Here is a 21,029-nt window from a genome sequence, read left to right as displayed (position 1 = left end):
TTAGCCCGAGCGCTGACTGCGCATGCCCATGGGGGCAGAGGCTGGCCGGCATCCAGCACGGGACCAGCGACCTAGGAGGGCTTCAGGATAGTCTGAGTAAATGTTTGGTCTTCCGATCCTTTAGGATAACTGTGTCCTGACTCACAACGTGGACCAAAGGAACAGTGACAAAGATATCTTTGGGGACGCCTGTGATAACTGCCGGAATGTCCTGAATAATGACCAGAAAGACACTGATAGGGATGGAAAAGGAGATGCCTGTGATGACGACATGGATGGAGATGGTGGGCTTGTCTTGCTTTGTCTTTTATTTGGGACTCATTTGTCCTTTTGCCCTTGTTGTCTATTAGGAGCAGAAATAGAATTGTTGGCTCGGAAGGCCTCCCACACCGAGTGTTTCCCCGAGGCCTGTGTCTGGCCCACCTGTTTCTTCTTTTTCAGAGAGGGAGAGGTGAGGACAGGCGGAGGGAGAGAGAGAATCTTAAGCAGGTTCCACTTCCAGCACAGAGCCGGATGTCAGATACTTAGCCCACGGAGCCACCCAGGGGCCCCTGGCCCCCCTGTTTCTGTGGAAGGAGACTCCATAACCCACTCCCCTATTTAATAATCCTGGGTGTTTCTGGAACTCTACATCATGGCCAGAAATTTTGTAGGAATTACTTCAAGCAGTGTCTTGTCAGGGCTGTGTCTTTGTAGGGCCTCTGTCTCCCCAAAGAAAGTGTCTCTTTCCCCACCACCCCCACCAGCGTCCTTTCCATGCCTGCGAGTCCTCGAAGTGGAGAGTGGAATGAGGGGGCCTTGAGCAGGGTCGCAGGCTACAGCTGGGTCTGGCTCCTCCTGCAGACAATCGGGCATCTCCTGGGAGACGGGTCCATGTCCTGCCTATTCTGGGAGGAAGGTGGAGGCAGGGAAGCTGCATGACCCGGCTCCTGGCTCCACAGAAGGGGCCTTCGGTGTGGGCTGTGGGAATGGCACCCCGGGAGCACAGCTTGAGCGCTGGAGCCTCTCGGGACGTGAAGAAGGACACGGTTGGGGTTTTTTTTTTTTTTAAGATTTATTTATTTGAGAGAATGAGAGAGTGCAGGAGATGGGGAGGGGGGGAGGGAGAGAGAGAGAGAGAATCTCAAGGAGACTCCCTGCTGAGCTCCACACACGGCTTGATCTCAAGACCCTGAAATCATGACCTGAGCCGAAATCAAAAGTCAGCCGCTTTACGACTGAGCCCCCCGGGCACCCCGAAGGACATTTGTTTCTATATCGCTTCCATAACACATAGATGACTATCATCAAAGTATAGACTGGATCTGGTAGTTTCTGAAAAACATTTCACATCACAAGGGCCTTGAAGGAAAATCTTTCCAGAAAGGTACCCCCTCCCCTCCACCCAACCAGCCAACACACACAGACACACACACACACACCACACACACACCACACACACACACACACACACACACACCACACACACACACCACACACACACACCCCACTCCAGAATACCTACACTTTCCTAAAACATGACCTCATCTTCTGCAAGCCTGACTGATGGCCAGATCCAGGGGTATGCTGGCAAACTAGCTCAACAAAACAAAAAAGCCCCAAGTTGTAGCATTTGCCAGTTTCCATGACAGAAATACCACTCCCTCCATGACTGACTACCAGCTGCTGGTGCGAGAGGACATGATGAGACAAAGCTGAGAAGAGAGGGCACGGTGGGCCTGGCTCCAGCACGCCACCGCCCCTGCCTTCGGGTCCCAGTCTTTTTTCACACCCCCACAAGGTCCCTCTCCCGGGTCAGCCCACCTCGCCCTCATGACCTCCTCATCTGGTTGCAGTGATAGCCCTTGACGTCTTGGACAACTTAAAACTCCATGGATAAAGGCCTCAGGTGACCATTCATTTTAAGTCTCCCAGAATCCATCCATCCTTTGGTGTTACTTGCAGATAACTGCGGAGAAAGGTAGTGGCCCTGGGACGATGGCCCAGGCACAAGTCACTCCCCATGTGCCTGGGTACAGGCCTGATCTCTTAGCACCTGGAAGTCTGTGTTCTAAACCTCTCTGCGATGTTCACCTGACTCAGGGCAGCTTTCCTTTCTTGTAGGAATAAAGAACATTCTGGACAACTGCCCAAAAGTTCCCAATCGTAACCAACAGGACAGGGATGGGGATGGTGTGGGGGATGCCTGTGACAGTTGTCCTGATGTCAGCAACCCTAATCAGGTGAGTAGCATTCGGGGTATTCAGACTCTAGGCTGAGCTCCCCTGTGCAAAAAGTCTTTCTGACAAGTGCTTAAAGACACCGGCTCAGCTCCTCGCTGTTGCCATGTGCCTCCTGGAGCAGAGGCGGTGGGACTGCATACTTCAGGCCTGGAGGTTCTAGGAAGACTGCTACGGGGATGCTGAGGGCTTCTGGGCAGATCTCACAGGCTGCAGACCGCCCGTGAGGTGAGGAGCAGGAGTTTAGTGACCAAAACCAGTTGTTTTTGCTGAGAGGAGCATGCAACATGGCAGCTAACCATTGGGAGCCTTGTGTCCTTTTAGTCCCCAAACCCCTACACAGCCTGTGTATGGGCGCCTCAGATGCGGTTCAGTCAGCGACATGTTGTTTCCCTTCTCACTCCTCCTTCCTGTCTGGATAATTGGATGGGATGTGTCATGTATTTTTAAAGCCCTGCGAGAGGGGCGTCATTGTTGCCCTCCGTGATTCACTCCCATTCTGGCTCAATTCCAACATGCAGAAGCAAAGCAAAATCAGTTTGCTTTGTCCCCAGGCCTTTGGCTGGCTCCCCTCCGACCCGTGCCAGAGTTCCACGTCTCCACCTGCCACCATCCTGCCCCGGCGCCCTCTCCAATCAGCTCATCTGGTGTGTAGGCAGCCCAGCCATGTGGCTTGATATTTTGGAAGGCTTTTTTGACAATTCAGCATTGTGCCTACACCAATATGGTGTTGTCCTTTTGCAGTTCTGCACCAACCCAATTCCAGAGAAATAATTCTTGAGATGCAGTGATGATGGGCCAGGTCTGCCTTCTCCAGAACATTCTGTGCATGAAGGCCCAGGGATAAATAATAACATGTTCTGTTCTCTTTGCAGTCTGATGTGGATAACGATCTGGTTGGGGACTCCTGTGACACCAATCAGGACAGGTAGGGCACATTTTCCCAGCTGCATTAGGGCCAGATGAAGAATTCGGAGACAATTTTAGCCTTCAGAGCTTTCTGCTGCTACCTTGCTTTGGGATGTCTCTGAATAGATTGAGAGAGATTGAGCTACTGGGGGGACAGCAGCCGGGTGACAGTGTCAGGAGGGGCCACGAGGCACTCCATCAAGTGAGGCTGAATGATAGGAGAAGCAGTAGAGCATCATGCCTCAGAGCTGGAGTCTGGATGACACAGCTAGATACACATCCCAGCCCCTTCACTTACAAACTAGCTAACCTTAAGCAAGTCACTGGTCTCTGTGCCCCAGAAGTCTCACCGGAAAAATGGGGATGACAGTGGCATGTAGCTCATAGGTCTGTTGTGAGGATTGAGTTAATTGACAAAGAGTGCATGTTACGGTTTCCCTTACATAGAAGCATTCAATAGGTTTAGCTCTCTTACTATTATACTCTTTCGGCTCAGGAAAGCTTCACCACGATCCCAAGATAGAAAGCTGTCAGTTTGCTGAGGGGTCACTGTGATTTCATTGTCTTTAGAATTTGTTCATTCCGTGTTCGTTGCTTGGTGGTAGTGTTCTGGGCAAATGAGTTTTGTCAACCGTCCCAGCCCCACGTGGAGGTAGTCCTGTATTAAGATACGGGGCTGGATCAGATGCTGTTGGAACGTCACCAAGAACATAGACAAGTGCACCTCTGCCCTGGAGGCGCCTGCAGTCCAAGGCTCTGTCCCCTTTCATCTGCAGCGGGAAGGCTTAGAGAGGCGGCGGGACGGGCTGCGAGAGGGAACGGACTCGGGAGGGCAGAGCAGGAAGCAACAGGTCTTCCCTCCCTGACCTCCTCTCCGAGGGCGCCCTACAGACAGTGGTTCTTGAGCCAAACCCTGTGCAAGGACAGCTCCTAGAAAGCCCCATCTCGGTCCTTGTGCTCAGTGTCCTTGAGGCCGAGTCCACGTGAGCCAAGTGAACTTAAATGGACTTTTCAATTGCGCTCTCAATTTCTTCCTCTGCAAAGTAGAGAGAATGAATTGTCCCTTGCAGCTTCGGGTAAAAATGAATGAGAAAGTAGGTAAAGCTCCCACCGGAAGGCCGGCCCTCAGGTGACCAGCAGCAAACCACGGCTGCGTTACTGTTACCACACATGAGGAGAAGCAAGTCAGCAACAGAGTCTGCCATAGGGGGTCACCATTTCTGCGTGCAAGGTGGGACCGGTACCCTGTAGCCCCCCTAAGTGGTGGACATCAAGAATGTTCCCTGTTGCAGGTCCTCTTGCACAGACTGCCATCCAGAGAATCTCTAAAATATCCTACCCAGTCAGCCTCTAGATATTTGCCTAAAATAAATGACTCATTCTGCTCCATTTTAATTCCCACAAGCTTGAACCTTGGGGAGGAGGACAGGAACTGCTTGTTTTTGCATAAAAAATGTTCAAGGCTATAGAATGGCTGCTAATGGAAATAGCTCATTTGTATGATTTAAAAAACAGCCCTGCTATAGGCACAGGCATTCCACTCTTTGAGCCGTGTCATCTTCTGCTTGTCCAGGTGGGCCTCATTTTCTCTGGGACCCATCTGGTCTGAAGGGCATGGACTGGTCTCTAACTTCCCTCCCCTGTCCTACCCTTGCCTGGGACAGGCCATGGGAGGAGTGAGGTGAAAGGAGCATCCGTTCTGATTCAGAGCAGCCGTGGGAGGCCTCCATCAACTCAGGGGAACCTCTGGGGACAGGGCAGTTTCATCCTTGGGTGGCCATTAGGCCTGGAAAAAATGAATTGTCACGTGGGGAGAGAATGAGCGTTCTGAGAAGGGCTTGAGAGCAGGAGTGAGCCCAGACTCCATGCTCCCCTCTCAGGAAGGGGCGGCCCTCTTCTCTCTGCCATTCTCCCTGTGGCATTCACATCTGATCCTTCTTGGGTCTGCTGGCCAGGGAATGGGAAGAGGAATAGAAGACATGGTAGGGCTTCCCAGGAGCCAGCACGTAGAAATGCTTTATCATATATTCAAATGTAATATGCAAAATTCTCATCACGTAAGCATTTAATCTTTGTAACAACCCTATGAGGTAGGCTCTGTTATGCCCATTTTACAGATGAGGACGGTGAGCCAAAGAGGGGTCACATGCTGGTAAGCGGCTGAGCCAGGATTCACACTGAGCAGCCTGGCTCACTGCCCTTCAACCTTTAGTTCCCCTTGTACATTTTCTGGGTTGGGCAGGGAGGGGGACTGATCATAGTCCCCAGGGACTGATAGGAGCATCTGGTCACAAAATCAGAAATCAGCCTTCATCTTCTTCAGTAGGATATGATCTGCTTGTTTCAACAAGATGAGGAAGTAGGAGAATGGTCTCTGAGGCCCAGAAGGCAGCCTTGTCTGAAGACATATGGGTTTGACAAAAGACAAGCTCCCAAACCCCCACTCTGTTTCTTAGCCCTGTTCTCTGCTCACCAGTGCCTCTCCTCTTCTTTCTCCCACAGTGATGGAGACGGGCACCAGGACAGCACCGACAACTGCCCCACTGTCATTAACAGCGCCCAGCTGGACACTGACAAGGATGGGATTGGTGACGAGTGTGATGATGATGATGACAATGATGGCATCCCGGACCTGGTGCCCCCTGGACCGGACAACTGTCGGCTGGTCCCCAACCCAGCCCAGGAGGATAGCAACAGTAAGTGGGCTCAGCCCAGGGCTGCATGGGACCCCCAGGCTCCCTTTGGCCGGGCACACGGCGGCACATCTCTCCCAGGGCTTCTCTGAGCAGTGACGGCTTGTGTGGACAGTAGATAGCCGGTGGACACCGTTCTCTAACTCTTCAGAGAGGGGCTGCTTTGCAGCTTCTGAGGAGCTCTGGGATGAGGTCACATGGGACAGGGAGGCAGCCGGATGCTCCTGCTCAAAGGGCTTGGGCAGCTGCTCCACCATCTTGCTTGCTCCTTTCTACCAGGAGTCACAGAAAAGGAGCAGGACAGAGAGAAGGGCACAGCAGCAAATGGCTTAGATGGGCTCACAAACTCGGAGGGCTGCGAGGGCCAGGCCGATAAGAAAAAGCACGCACCAAGCCAGAAATGAGACAGAGTAGTGAGGACATGGCGAGTTAGTGAGGCATGTCCATCCACGGCTCTGCAGTGTTTAATTCAAGTATGTTAATACCATGTCAGCTGCACAAAACATACCACGAGCCAGATTCAGCCTCAGGATCAGCAGAAATTATGGTCTTAGAGACACTCCAGCGACAATAGTTTCCGTTTTTCATACGTTCTACAGAAAGTGCTACAGACATGTGCTTATGTACGGTCAGCCTTAAGATCCACCAGTTGGTGAACCCCCATGTCCTCAGAGAACATGCAGGGTTTCTTATAAGAGCAGTTTTGAACAGTTGCCTTCCACTCTGTCCCCAGGAAATTCTTTTGGTCACATACAGTGGGGCTTACCAGCTCACCATGAAGATGGAAGGGTGGGGCCTGGGGCCACCTCAGCCATGGCTAATTCTGGGCTCCTCTGCCCACATGACTTGCAAACCGTCACCCCGGAGGTGGAGCATGGGCTCCCTTCGGCTCCTTGCCCAGCCCTGTCTCTGGCAAGGAGCCGTGGTGCACGTGGGCAGTAGCCAGCTCCTCTCGTCCTCCCGCACCCCACTCAGGCGACGGCGTGGGAGACATCTGCGAGACAGACTTTGACCAGGACCAGGTCATCGATCGGATCGACGTCTGCCCGGAGAATGCGGAGGTCACCCTGACCGACTTCAGAGCCTACCAGACTGTGGTCCTGGACCCTGAAGGGGACGCCCAGATCGATCCCAACTGGGTGGTCCTGAATCAGGTGTGTGCCCCGTGGTTGGCAGCGGCTCAGCTCTGCCTCTCAGCACAGGCCCTGCTGGGAGGAGCAGGTAACTGTGAGGGGGTGCACCGTCCCGCACCGCACGGACTCCTCACAGTGGCCCTATGACAAAGCACTGCCACTAGCCCCGGTTTACACGTGACACGGAGCCGCATCCATCTGAAATGTTGGCTCATGGGAGCACCACAGGGAGTGCCTGGGAACGCTGGGATGAGGACCCAGGCAGTCTGGCCCTAGAGCCATGCTCCTGCTCTCTACCCCACATCCTCCCTGTTGGGAAACTCCAGACGGCAGGCACAGAGGGGCTTGGATTTTTTACCCAGCAAGTCACATTCATTAGAAGTGTATGTTCTCTCAAAATTAAGCTGATTCAACAAACCCTTCATTACAGTTCTAGCAAAATTATTTCTATTCCGCTTTTTTTTTCCCTCACAAGTCTATGCTTTCCTGGAGCACATAATAGCGTAGAGCAGTTGCTCAGATAATGCAGTCTTTGTGTGGAGGTCAGAACACGCCGACCACTCCCCAGTGCACCGGAGGCTCTGGGCCTCCTCGGGCTTCTCCACCCTCTACGATGGCCCTTAACTCCTTCAACTTTCTCTGCAGGGCATGGAAATTGTGCAGACCATGAACAGCGATCCCGGCCTGGCAGTGGGTAGGTCCAGGGCCTCCACACCATGTGGCTAGAATCCAGTCTTTGCAGCTACTCACGTGGCTGGTCCACTTCTCTGATCCGCTTCTGATCCCTCCAGGGTACACGGCGTTTAACGGAGTTGACTTTGAAGGGACCTTCCACGTGAACACCCAGACAGACGACGACTATGCCGGCTTCATCTTCGGTTACCAAGACAGCTCCAGCTTCTACGTGGTCATGTGGAAGCAGACAGAGCAGACGTACTGGCAAGCCACGCCGTTCCGGGCTGTCGCCGAGCCCGGCATCCAGCTGAAGGTAGCCACAGTTCTCAGTCACTCATCTCCCCTCTGCACCCTTTACCCTCCTTTTAAGTCCTGTTCTCCCATAGGGCATTTAGTTCATCTATGAAGTTGAGGGGTTTGTGCTAGAGTTCAGGGCAGGGAATGCCAGAGCCCACCCAGGGCCTTGCCTTCATTCCTATGTACAAGCCACATCCTAACCTCTGGGTGACTGACCGGGAGAATATCAGCCCCAGTGGGGATCACCAGTTGGGGGAGCTCTGGGGGCACGTCAGCAGGTGCACTATGCCGGAAACTGGCTCATCTGTTCCCGAGCTGGGGCCAGCTCTGGCTAGGAGGGCCGAGATGCTGCCTCTGTCCCTCCTGCTGGGAGAAAAGGCAGACTTCGGAGCACTCACGGGACAGATGTGGGGAGCACTGGATTTACAGCTGGAAAAACAGGGAATGGGTTAATGGGGTATCGGCCAGTGCTGAGGACTCAAGGATTAAGGGTCACCTCAGTAGGAAGGGCATTTATGGGTTATCTAAATCCAAGGCAGCCAGATTGTAACCATGAAGTCACCACCCCAGGGACCCAGGAAGCAGGAAAGGTGGGCTGTGTATTCTGTTCTAAAACCTTGCCTATGGCCTTTCCAGGCCGTTAAGTCTAAGACCGGACCCGGGGAGCATCTCCGCAACTCCCTGTGGCACACCGGGGACACCAGTGACCAGGTCCGGCTGCTGTGGAAGGACTCGAGGAACGTGGGCTGGAAGGACAAGGTATCCTACCGCTGGTTCCTGCAGCACAGGCCCCAGGTGGGCTACATCAGGTACGTGGAGGACCTATCTCCTCACCCTGCACCTGAAGCAAAGCCCACCCGCATTCTGCATGACAAGGCCTTTGCTGTCCCGAGCAGTCCTGACCCAGGATGGCCTCCAAGGGCATGCCGGGACTTCCGAGACGCCAGGCTATGGCCCACAGTAAAGCAGTGGGAAGGAGACACCCACTTCTCCTTCTCCAAGCTCAGACTAACCACCTGGACATTAGGGCCAAGCTGGGGTAGAGGGACCTTCTAGATGGGGGCGGGGTGGGGAGGAGTGGTCTCAGCATTGGAGGACGGAGGGGCTCAACTGGGGATCCCCTTTCTGCCATGCTGACCAGTGGGAAGGGAGATGTGGCTCAGCCTCCCATCCACACCTGCCCTGGATGGCGGCTTATTGTGGTGAGTCCCTCACAGTCTCTTCCCTGCTGGACTAGACACGCTACGAAGGCAGGGCCTAGAGCTCTTGGGCTCTGGGCTGCCAGGTCTTCCCACACGTGGCAGGAACTGATCTTCACGTGAGCCCATACAATCTGCCTCCTTTCCCTCTAGGACTATTAAAAAAACAAATACTAAAAAGTATTCTCAGCACAATGGATGGCTTCGGCTGAATCCTTGAAATTGAGACCACGTACTTCGTCGGTCCTCAAACTCGCAGATCAACACTGACGCCGGCTTACGTAATGCACTGAGGAAGGAGTACCAATCGCTATCTCTTGACCAGGGCAGGAAGGCAGCCTCCCAGAAAAAAAGTCCTGACAGCTAATTCACATTTTGTTCTTCTGTGAGACATTAAGTCCAATGTACTGTTGTCGCACAGTAAGACGATCACGTTCTCAGTCCTGCGAAGCCTAATGCCTCCTTTTCTGTCCCAAAATGAAATCACAGAAAATACAATCTGATCCCTAACACCTATAATAGAAAAATAATATTTATAACAAAATCACACAAATGCTTAGACACCACAACATGAAATAGAAGCAGTGACCTTCTAATGCAGATTGTTCTGCCTGTGACTTAATGTCTAAAAGGGAGAACAGCTCTTTTTAAGCAAAACAAAGTGCTCCGTAATTTCTCAGTTTACCCCGGAAAATTCAGTATATATTAGTGCAAAAAAATACCTGATGTAGACAAGTAAAAGGAAGTTCGGTTCTAGGTCCAGATAATTATAATTGGGCTCTTCACCTACGCAAGTATCTGGAGGAACACTCCAAAAGCATATAGGGTGCAAGACAAGTTTTTCTTGTTCTCTCCAGGGCCTTGTAAGCCATTCAGTATCCCTGGCTTCTGTCATAAATTTCTAAAACCCTGCTTTAGGGAGCACTACTCTGAGATTCCACCAGAGTCTATCATTCAGACTGAAGGAAAAGCAGTGGTTTTTAAGCATGATGTCTAGACAAGGTAACCCAGAGGACAGTGAGGTCACCAAGTGTCTTGGTCTTGGGTCATACTGTGCTTTCTCTTTAACTCCTCAGCAGGTACCCACCGAGTTGGACTCTGTGCCCATCATGTTGGGCCTTTGGAGAGAGAGAATATGGGAGGGCATGAACATACAGTCCCTGACCGCATGGAGCTCCCAATCTAGTAGGGAAGGGGCAACAGCTAGAGCACAGTCCAGGCCTGTGAAAAATGGATCATGAAACCGCAAAGAAGTGGGTCTGACCTTGACCTTGGTTTGAGTTTCATGGTGACCAGCTTGGGCTGTGTTGTCTACAGAGTGCGGTTTTATGAAGGCTCCGAGTTGGTGGCTGACTCCGGGGTCACCATAGACACCACCATGCGTGGAGGCCGGCTTGGCGTGTTCTGCTTCTCCCAAGAAAACATCATTTGGTCCAACCTCAAGTATCGCTGCAATGGTAACAGACCTTCTTGTTACTATACAATATTATTACTAGAATTAATCAAATAATACCACCTTATTTTTATAGCACATTTTCCTCCCAGAAGCCCAAAGCCCAAGCCCCATATTCATTAAAATGTAACCGTCTCTGCATAACTGAAGTAAATTATAGATCTTTCTTCCCCCCTATTTGATAGATGAGGAAATTGAGACCCATAGAACTTAACTGCTTGGCTGAGGATTTGGGGGTTCAGTGAGAAATTCATATTTAATTTACGGGCAGCCTTTATTTTCTTATGGCTCAAACATAATCACACTCAAAATCCACTCTGCCTGCTAATTTCCTTTAGGCCTGTGAATGAGCACTCCTGGGCTTCACGCCAACAATTTGCAAAGCAGCCTGAGGTAGAAAATGGCTGTGGAGCCTTCTGGGGCCTGTTGCTCGGGCTGACAGTGACCCCTACAGGACGCTTGCACAGCACAAGCCGGACCAGAATTCCAGGGGAAACAGCCTTCCTAACCCCCTCATGCCTGTTTTTGTTTGCAGACACCATCCCAGAGGACTTCCAAGAGTTTCAAACCCAGAATTTCGATCGCCTGGAGAATTAAACCAAGGAAGCAATCCGTAACTGCTTTTCCAAACATATTTTTTAACTTCCTACAACTATTTTCATATACACTGTGGCTTTCTTTTACCAGTCCAGATATATCAAACTTTTTATATGAATGGGGCAATAAAGAAGAGATAATTTCTAAAAAGCACGTTACTCAGACATTGCTTACGTGTGGCTCAGGCTTTGATGGTGTGTGTGCTGGTCTCTGAGGGATGCATGTTGATCTTGCAGGGAGATCCTTTTTGCTCAGATGGGGTCAGTCAGTGAGATTGAGCAAGTGCGTGAGGCAGAAGGCTCAGGCCAGAGTCTCTTTGGTCACTCCAGCTTAGCTTCACAGAAAAGTCTAACAGTGCCATCAGCAGTCTTCCTCTTCTGGCAAAGGAGCCTCAAAAACATGACTTTTCCTGACCAGTCCTGGAGCAAATTTGTCCAATCCTTTCTGACCCCCCCCTCCCACACCACACACCGTCCACACCTGCACCTTCAGCGTCTTGTTACGCTTATTTAATAGATTTGGCTCCCCCTAGTGGAATGTAAGCTTATTGAGCTAAAGGACCCTGTCTTACTATCCTCGTCTCCCCCATGCCCAGCATTGTACCTGGCTACAGTAAATATCCAGTACGTGTTTGCGGGCTGGCTGCCTCTTAAGTAACACGGACAGTAGTGTGGATGGATCCTATAAGGCCTACTACAACTCAAACAGCTCCTCACAACATACGCTTCAACTATGATGGTATCCATGACATCACATCAGTGCAGGGCGGAGATGCGCCTCATCTCTACACTAGCCTTTTCACCACTCCATTTGTAAGGCAAAGATCCTGGCAAGTTTTTTATAAATTCCCCAAGAATTCTGTTTCAAATTCCTGGAGGTCTCTTAAATCCTAAATGAAGGATAGACACAGTCACCACAATTTGAGCATGATGTCAGGAGGCAGAAAATACAAAGGCATATGCGTGACCAGTATGAGATATGGAGGATTTCGAGATATCTACCTACACATGTAAAGCCTAGCGACAGATGTTGCCTCGTAATGCAGAACGTTGGATCTCCTACATCAAGGTTTTCAATGAGTGGACAGAACTCAGGCCTGTCTACCAACTGTTCCCTCCGCTGACACTGTTCAGTCTCCCAGGGGGATTCTGCTCCAGGAGCTGCCCTCCAAGGGTTTCTGTGCCATGTTGCAGTCATGGGTTTTTTCCAATCTGTGGTTCTACATCTATAAATCTTTCCCAATTCCAAAAAACCTCGGAAAGACAAGTTCACGTGGTTAGAGATTATCCTCTTTCGATCTTACCCTTTTTCCTCACTTTTTGTATCTCAGGGAAAGGTTATTATTTCCTGAGCCTTTAGGGACTCTAGGAGCTCTTCCACTCACTTTATCAACAGTACAGTTAGGTGAGACCTTTATAGTCATTTTAATGCCCTTTTACTGAGTCTTTGGCACTTTCCTAGCCAGTCTGTGATGAAAACCACAGATCTACTTCTTGAGAGATTTCATTCTCATCATCGAAGTACATACCAGATCCTGGACAGGAAATACACTAATCTCTAAGGGGAAGATGTGTTGGTCAGATCTGGATGTGAATCTGAGATGAATTCTTACAGTATCTTGATCTGACTTTCGGTGAGCCTGGTTTCCTTATCGAAACCATCCTGTGGCTCCCATGTTCTTTCACTGCCTTCCTGAGGCTGGTGGAAAGAGGAGCCAGCCTTCCTGTGCCCTCCCTACCCCCAAGTCTCCCTGCTATTAGCTGTGTCCTTGCTCTGAGAAAGCAGTATATCCACAGGAAAGTCTCCTTAATCGGTACTTTTGTGTCTATAACCATGATAGTACCATCAACCTACTGGAGATCAAGAATCTAATTGCATCCCTTAGGGAGCTTATTACATTGTTGGGAAGACAAAAGTCATTACATACAGAGAGCAAATAGATCCAGTGATGTGCTGAAGCCAGCGCTTACCAGCTCATGACAGCCAGCCATTAAGTTTTGAGGAATTTTTTGAGCCAGTTGTCAATCTGTTGATAGTTTGAGATTAGCCATGGTGGAAATATTTACAGCACAGAAATTGGCAAACACCACAAAGCAGGGCACCAGAGAGCTGATTGTCAAACATTTACCAACACACAACTGGGGGGGTACCCTATCTTGTCTTACTTCTAGTCATCCCTCCTCAATATCTTGGGAACTGGTATAGAAAGCCTGAAACTTTCAGAAAACTTCTTGTTTAAATGGAGAAGTAGTGGGGCACCTGGGTGCCTCAGTTGGTCAAGGGGCCAACTCTTGATTTCAGCTCAGGTCATGATCTCAGGGTCTTGAAATCAAGCCCCACGACAGGCTCTGAGCTCAGCAAGGAGTCTGCTTCCCCTCTCCTTCTGCCCCTCTCCCCCCCACACACGCTCTCACTCTAAAATAAATCAATCTTTAAAAAAATGGAGAAGTACCAGAAAAAAATGTACACAAAAAGCTTTTTGACATTGGTCTTGGCGATGATTTTTTTTTAAGATTTTATTTATTTGACAGAGACACAGCGAGAGAGGGAACACAAGCAGGGGGAGTAGGAGAGGGAGAAGCAGGCTCCCCGCTGAGCAGGGAGCCCAATGCGGGGCTCGATCCCAGGACCCTGAGCCAAAGGCAGATGCTTAACAACTGAGCCACCCAGGGGCCCCGGCGATGATTTTTTTTTAATATGATGCCATGAGCACAAACTGCAAAAGCAAAAGTCAGCAATGGAACTACATCAATCTCAAAAACTTCTGCACAGAAAAAGAAACTAAATGAAAAGACAACCTACAGAATGAGAGAAAAATTTTGCAAACCATCCAGAAGATAAGGGGTTAATATTCAATATATATAAAGAATCATACTACTCAATAACAAAAAATCTGATTTTAAAATGGACAGAACTAAATAGACATTTTTCCAAAGAGGACATCAAAATGGCCAATAGACACATGGAAAGATAGGCAACATCACCAAGCATCAGGGAAATGCAAATCAAAGCCATAAGGAGCTATCACCTCACACCTGTTAGAATGGCTGTCATCGGGGCACCTGGGTGGCTCAGTTGGTTGAGCGACTGCCTTCGGCTCAGGTCATGATCCTGGAGTCCCTGGATCGAGTCCCGCATCGGGCTCCCTGCTCAGCAGGGAGTCTGCTTCTCCCTCTGACCCTCCTCCCTCTCATGCTCTCTGTCTCTCATTCTCTCTCAAATAAATAAATAAAATATTTATTAAAAAAAAAAAAAAAAAGAATGGCTGTCATCAAGACAAGAAACAAGGGCTGGTGAGGATCTCGTGAAAAGGGAACAGTGTAAAACACTTGGTGTTGGTGAGAAAGCAAATTGGTCCAATCACTATGAAAACCAATATCGAGTTTCCTCAAAAAATTAAAAATAGATCTACCACACCATCCAGCAATTCCACTTCTGGGCATATACCTAAAGGAAAGGAAAACAGGAGTTCAATCTGATACTTGCACCTCCATGTTTATCGCAGCATTATTCACAATGGCCAAGATATGGAAACAACCTGAATGCCCATCAATGGATGAAAGGATAAAAAAGATGTGGTAAATATACATGATGGAATGTTGTTCAGCCCTGAGAAAGGAGGATATCCTGTCATTTGCAACAACACGATGGACCTTGAGCACGATATTCTAAGCAAAATAAGTCAGAGAAAGTTAAGTACTTACGTATGATATCACTTATATGTGGAACCTAAAAAAGTCAAACTCCTAAAAAACAGAGTAAAATGGTGCTTACCAGAGGATGGGGGTGGGCAGGATAAGACTGATGGTGTTTTGGTTGAAAGACCTAAATGTGAGACAGGAGTCCATCAAAATCCTAAAGGAGAACACAGGCAGCAACCTCTTCGACCTCAGCCGCAGCAACTTCTTCCTAGAAATATCGCCAAAGGCAAGGGAAGCAAGGGCAAAAATGAACTACTGGGACTTCATCAAGATGAAAAGCTTTTGCACAGCAAAAGAAACAGTCAACAAAACCAAAAGACAACTGACAGAATGGGAGAAGATATTTGCAAATGACATATCAGATAAGGGGCTAGTATCCACAACCTATAAGGAACTTATCAAACTCAACACCCAAAGAATAAATAATCCAGTCAATAAATGGGCAGAAGACATGAACAGACATTTTTCCGAAGAAGACATCCAAATGGCCAACAGACACATGAGAAAGTGCTCAACATCGCTCGGCATCAGGGAAATCCAAATCAAAACCTCAATGAGATACCACCTCACACCAGTCAGAATGGCTAAAATTAACAAGTCAGGAAACGACAGATGTTGGCGGGGATGCGGAGAAAGTGGAACCCTCCTACACTGTTGGTGGGAATGCAAGCTGGTGCAGCCACTCTGGAAAACAGTATGGAGGTTCCTCAAAAAGTTGAAAATAGAGCTACCATACGACCCAGCAATTACACTACTGGGTATTTACCCCAAAGATACAAATGTAGGGATCCGAAGGGGTATGTGCACCCCGATGTTCATAGCAGCAATGTCCACAATAGCCAAACTGTGGAAAGAGCCAAGATGTCCATCTACAGATGAATAGATAAAGATACAATGGAATATTATGCAGCCATCAAAAGGAATGAAATTTTTCCATTTGCAACGATGCGGTTGGAACTGTAGGGTATTATGCTGAGTGAAATAAGTCAATCAGAGAAAGACATGTATCATATGACCTCACTGATACGAGGAATTCTTAATCTCAGGAAACAAACTGAGGGTTTCTGGAGTGGTGGGGGGTGGGAGGGATGGGGTGGCTGGGTGATAGACACTGGGGAGGGTATGTGCAATGGTGAGCGCTGTGAATTGTGTAAGACTGTTGAATCACAGACCTGTACCTCTGAGACAAATAATACATTATATGTTAAAAAAAAAAAGAAGAAGAAGAAGAAGATAGCAGGAAGGGAAAAATGAAGGGGGGGATATCAGAGAGGGAGATGAACCATGAGAGACTATGGACTCTGAGAAACAAACTGAGGGTTCTAGAGGGGAGGGGGTGGGGGGATAGATTAGCCTGGTGATGGGTATTAAAGAGGGCATGTACTGCATGGAGCACTGGGTGTTATGCACAGACAACGAATCATGAAACACTACATCAAAAACTAATGATGTAATGTATGGTGATTAACATAACATAATAAAAAAAGATTGATGGTGTTTAAGAGTACAAACTTGCAATGAGTAGTAAATAAGTCACAGAGATCTGAAGTACAGTATAATGAATATAGACAATATTGTGCTGCAATCATCAAACTACTAAGAGACTAAAACTTATTTATCCCAACTGCTAAAAGGAAAGAATAATTATGTAACGTGATAGAGGTGTTAAATATCACTACAATGGCAATCATATTACAATATATAAATGTATCAAATTAACAAATCGTAATGCTTAAATTTACACATTACATGTCAAATAGATTCAATTAAAAAAAGGAGAAGTGGAAAAAGTTGTGAGAATCAGGAAACACTTGAGAAAGTCTAGCCAGATACCAGCAACACACTATGGGAATGGACTAGCCAGTATGGGACCCTCTCCCCCAGTTTGAAACCTGGGACTTTTAAGTGTTTATACCCAACCCTAGTGCAGAAACCCAAGTTTCCATGAGTTCTATTCATGTTAGTAAGGTCTTCATTTGAATCTTATTAGGAGTCGGAGCAGTCCTCACTCACTCACCAACTAGGATGAATTCATTCTATTGTCTATCTTCCTCCTGGCTGTTCACTGAGACCAAGGCTCCTGAGGGAGGGGTGACTGGGAAAAAGAAGAGGGATGTCGCCATGGGGAAAGACCATACCAGGGTAGACTCCCACGGGAGGTGGGGAGAGTTCCCCGGGCAGGAGGAGGGCACTGGGGCCATGTAGACTCCCGCGGGATGCGGGGAGAGTTCTGGAGGAGGGCACTGGGGCCATGAGGAGAAGGCCGAGGAGCACGGAAGCAGGGGCAGAGAGGGAAGTGGAGCATGTTTTGTCTTCATCCAACAAAAAGGAAGCTCTTCCTCCTCTTCTCCCAGGTTACCATTCCTATATCTGAGAATTATTACAGGTGACTGTCTTTAGCTTAATGCGGGGCTATGGAGTGAAAGAGAATGAGAAAGATATAGAATCCAGTCACCCATTATTTCAGTATCTATAAGCATTTTAATGGCCCAAACTAGAAAGATAACTTGGAGTATATTGATACAACAAAAAAGAATCTGTCCTGGAAGAAACTAGAGAACTAGGTCATTAGTGATATGAATCAAGGGGAGTGAGGCATGAAGTACCCTTGTTAAAGGCCATACACTTAGGGTCCCTAAAATCATTGGGTTTATGAGCACTCAGTCTCCCTTTCAGAGGTATGAGCAAAATCCCCGGCAGTGTCCACAGCTCCAAATCTTACATCCTTGTCCAAATCTTTGGTTAATAAATAACTTCAGTCCACTGAGAAGTTCACCCTAAATTTCTTGAGACAGTGTAGTTTCCTTAATGGGTCAGGGTTTTTTATTCCTGAGAAAACTTAAGTATAGAGATGCTAAACCTACTGTCCTAATATTGTTGTGTAGTGTTTAGGAATTATCTTTGAATATATGGTATTAATTTTTTTTTTTAGATTTATTTATTATAGAGAGCATGAGAGTGAGCAAGTGCATGTGGGGGGAAGGGCAGAGGGAGAGAATCTCAAGCAGACTCCCTGCTGAGCATGGGAGCATGAGAGGGGGGCTCCATCTCTCAACCCATGAGATCATGACCTGAGCTGAAACCAAGAGTCTGACACTTAACCAACTAAGCCACCCAAGCACCCCTGAATATGTGATATTTAAAGTACTTGAGGGGCGCCTGGCTGGCTCAGTTGGAAAAGCATGCAACTCCTGATCTTGGGGCTGTGAGTTTGAGCCCCAAGTTGGGTATAGAGATTACTTAAATAAACTTTTTAAAAAAATAAAAAATAGCAGCCATCAAAAAAAAAAAAGAAAGAAATCTTGCCATTTGCAACTACGTAGATGGAACTAGAGGGTATTATGCTCCGCGAAATAAGTCAATCAGAGAAAGACAATCATCATATGATCTCACTGATATGTGGAATTTAAGAAACAAGGTAGAGGATCATAGGGGAAGAGAGGAAAAAATGAAACAAGACGAAACCAGAGAGGGAGACAAACCATAAAAGAATCTTAATCATAGGAAACAAACTGAGGGTTGCTGGAGGGGAGGGATGTGAAGGGATGGGGTAACTGGGTGATGGACATTGGGGAGGGCACGCAATGTAATGAGCACTGGGTATTATATAAAACTAATGAATCACAGACCTGTACCCCTGAAACAAATAATATATGTTAATTAATTGAATTTAAATTATAAAGGGGAAAATTTTTTAAAATACAAATAAAGAATACACAAATAAAGTACTTGACATATTTTAAAGAATTTGGCATATTAGAGAATCTAATAAATTGAACTTGTGATTCAATTAAAAATGTATAGTTATGTATTTGACCTTAGACTTCCGGTTTTAAGTTAAATGGTATGAAAGAATTTGGTTGACTATATAAATAAGAGTGAGGTGGTTAAGATAAATTAAATCCACAATATTTATGTTTATTATAAGAGTTACTTGAGTACCTACATAGGTTTTGTCAAATGACCAAAAAATTAAATTTATAAATGAAATTTAAACATATTAAGTTTATATAGTCTATTATAAATTAATATATTTTAGATGCTATAAATTAATATATTCAATTTATAAATGCAATTGAAAATGCCTGTGGAAATTTAAGTTTGCAAATGAGACTAAACAATCAAAAGCTTAAAAGTGATGATAAATTTTGCTGTAGAGTAATAAGTACATTTGTTATTTATAGAGTATAGAAGAGTAATAAAATTTTTAAGTTGAACTTACAATCTTAAGGTTTTGCAATTTGTATCTTTAATTAATCAAACACTAATTTTAAAAACCAAAGTAGCCATAAATTTTGCTTTCTGTGTACAAAAGCTGCCCTCATAACGGAAAAACAAAACCAACAAAAAAGAGCCCAGTGCTAGTCTGGGGAACTACATCCTCAACTCCAAATTAGCAGTGACAGTTCGAGAGCACAGGCCACGTCTACCCTGGGGGCTGTCACTGCACAGAGGGGAAAAGAACATTGGTGCAGCATCCCGTGGCTCCAGGGGCGTCACCGGGCAGTGGGCTGCGGCCTCTCCAACGGCCTGGGTGACCCTGCTCTAGCTATCACAACCTCATTTGCTGGCCATTTGGCCCCAGGAATGTGCTAGGCTGGACTTGGGCCAGCCTTGACTGGGGATGTGGCAAGAAGCACCTCTCTTTCCTCCCCACCTCCCCCGTATTAAACCTTAAAAGGATGCCTAAATGCACCTACTTATCTGGAGGTGGGGGTGAAGGAGGCCTGCAGAATGAAAGCTCCCTTTTCTGGCCAGACGCCTGACTGAGAAGTGACCGCGGCCTATTCCTGAGCCTCTCACAAAAGAACGAAAAGTATTTTCTTCATATCGCCTGCCCCCTCAGCTATGCAGTAGACATGAATCCAGACCCTGAACTCAGGTTTGTGAGAAAAACAATTTTAATTCCCAAATTTCAACTTGTTTTTATTTTGAAAGCTCATCCTGCCAGACTCCAGAGAAACACTACTCCAGTCTTTCTTGGGGTTTCCATTCTTCTCCCAGGATCAAGACTCCAGGATACCTTCTCAGTACCAAAGTGTGAGGGGATGGGGAGTATCTGCCCACACGGATTCCTGCTAACATACCCATGGTCAGCGCCCACCCTCCATTCTCTGAGGCTACAAGACCCCAAGTAGGGCCGCCAAACCTGTACGAAGCTGTGCAGCCATTTCTCTCCCGGCCCTCACGTTTGGGGCTGCAGGGAGCCCTACAGGCATCCCCTCCGCCCCTTCTCCCTCTCCCCTAGTGTGAGAGAATCTATCCCTAGCCGGAGGAGGAAAGCCTCATCTTCTCCCTTGCTTTTGGCCAAGAAATTCTGTCTGTTCCCAGTCTTCCTTTACTTACACCCCCAAAGTTCTCCTAAAGGCTTAGCTTGCAGGCTGGCTCTGACTCACACCCGCCACATGCCTTCTGAGGTAATAAGCTCAGCGTCCACCCCCTGCCTGAACGGGAGAATTGGGGAGCAGGGAAATATGAAAGGGAGATGGGGTCAGGGTCTTAAGGAGCTGCCCCACCACCGTCTGAACGCCCTCAAATGTTGATGATCTAAGGTGCAGGATCCGCTCTGGGTTTCTGGGGCCTACCAAAAAAAAAGAAAGAGCCACCAAGAATACTGTTTGGAAAAGTCAGACTTGCAGAATGAAATCAGAGTTGCTCAAAAGGCAGAGGGAGAGTGGCAGAAGAAGAAGAAAAAGGGATTCCTCAAGGTTGGAGGAGCAGAGTGGCCTTGTCTGCCCCACTCCTACATGGTGGGAGAGAGTGCGAGGAGCTTCTCATGGCGCACCTGTTCCTGACTGTGGACTGGACACCCAGCCCACAGCCCGGAGCCGTCCCCAGAGGGCCGCGCTCGCGAGGGCAGGCAGGCCCATCATGAGGAGCACCAAAGCAGCCATCCTGGAAAAAAGCACCACCTCCTCTCCCTGCCCCCCCCCCCCCATAAGCCCAGGGAACCTCGGGAATGGGGTTGAGGAAGAAGCCCCAGTAAGAACCAACAGGGCAGGCTGGCGGAGTGAGAGGGCAGGGGGATGGAGCAAGAGAAGGGGGCGGGACTCTGCTCAGCACTAACAGACGGGAGCTGACCAAAGAGAAGTTGAGGAAGGGAGGACATGGGGGCGGGGGGCAAGGCCAAAGAAACCTGCACTCAGGGGAAGG

General features: G+C 48.1%; 1 protein-coding gene across 1 annotated transcript in view; it reads left to right on the top strand.

The window, feature by feature from the left end:
- The window catches only part of THBS4 (thrombospondin 4), a 43,185-nt gene extending 31,860 nt beyond the window's left edge, over positions 1-11,325 (top strand). Inside the window, exons 13-22 of the mRNA XM_036098188.2 lie at positions 125-284; positions 2,104-2,222; positions 3,095-3,147; positions 5,631-5,824; positions 6,797-6,975; positions 7,600-7,648; positions 7,746-7,942; positions 8,563-8,735; positions 10,443-10,582; positions 11,114-11,325. Of these exons, the coding sequence (XP_035954081.2) occupies positions 125-284; positions 2,104-2,222; positions 3,095-3,147; positions 5,631-5,824; positions 6,797-6,975; positions 7,600-7,648; positions 7,746-7,942; positions 8,563-8,735; positions 10,443-10,582; positions 11,114-11,175 (1,326 nt within the window). The 3' untranslated portion in view covers positions 11,176-11,325. The remainder of the gene's footprint in view (positions 1-124; positions 285-2,103; positions 2,223-3,094; positions 3,148-5,630; positions 5,825-6,796; positions 6,976-7,599; positions 7,649-7,745; positions 7,943-8,562; positions 8,736-10,442; positions 10,583-11,113) is intronic.
- Positions 11,326-21,029: the final 9,704 nt, after the last annotated feature.

Source organism: Halichoerus grypus, chromosome 2, assembly GCF_964656455.1.
Source record: "Halichoerus grypus chromosome 2, mHalGry1.hap1.1, whole genome shotgun sequence".
Classification (NCBI taxonomy): Eukaryota; Metazoa; Chordata; class Mammalia; order Carnivora; family Phocidae; genus Halichoerus; species Halichoerus grypus.
This window is presented reverse-complemented; position numbering and strand designations above follow the sequence as displayed.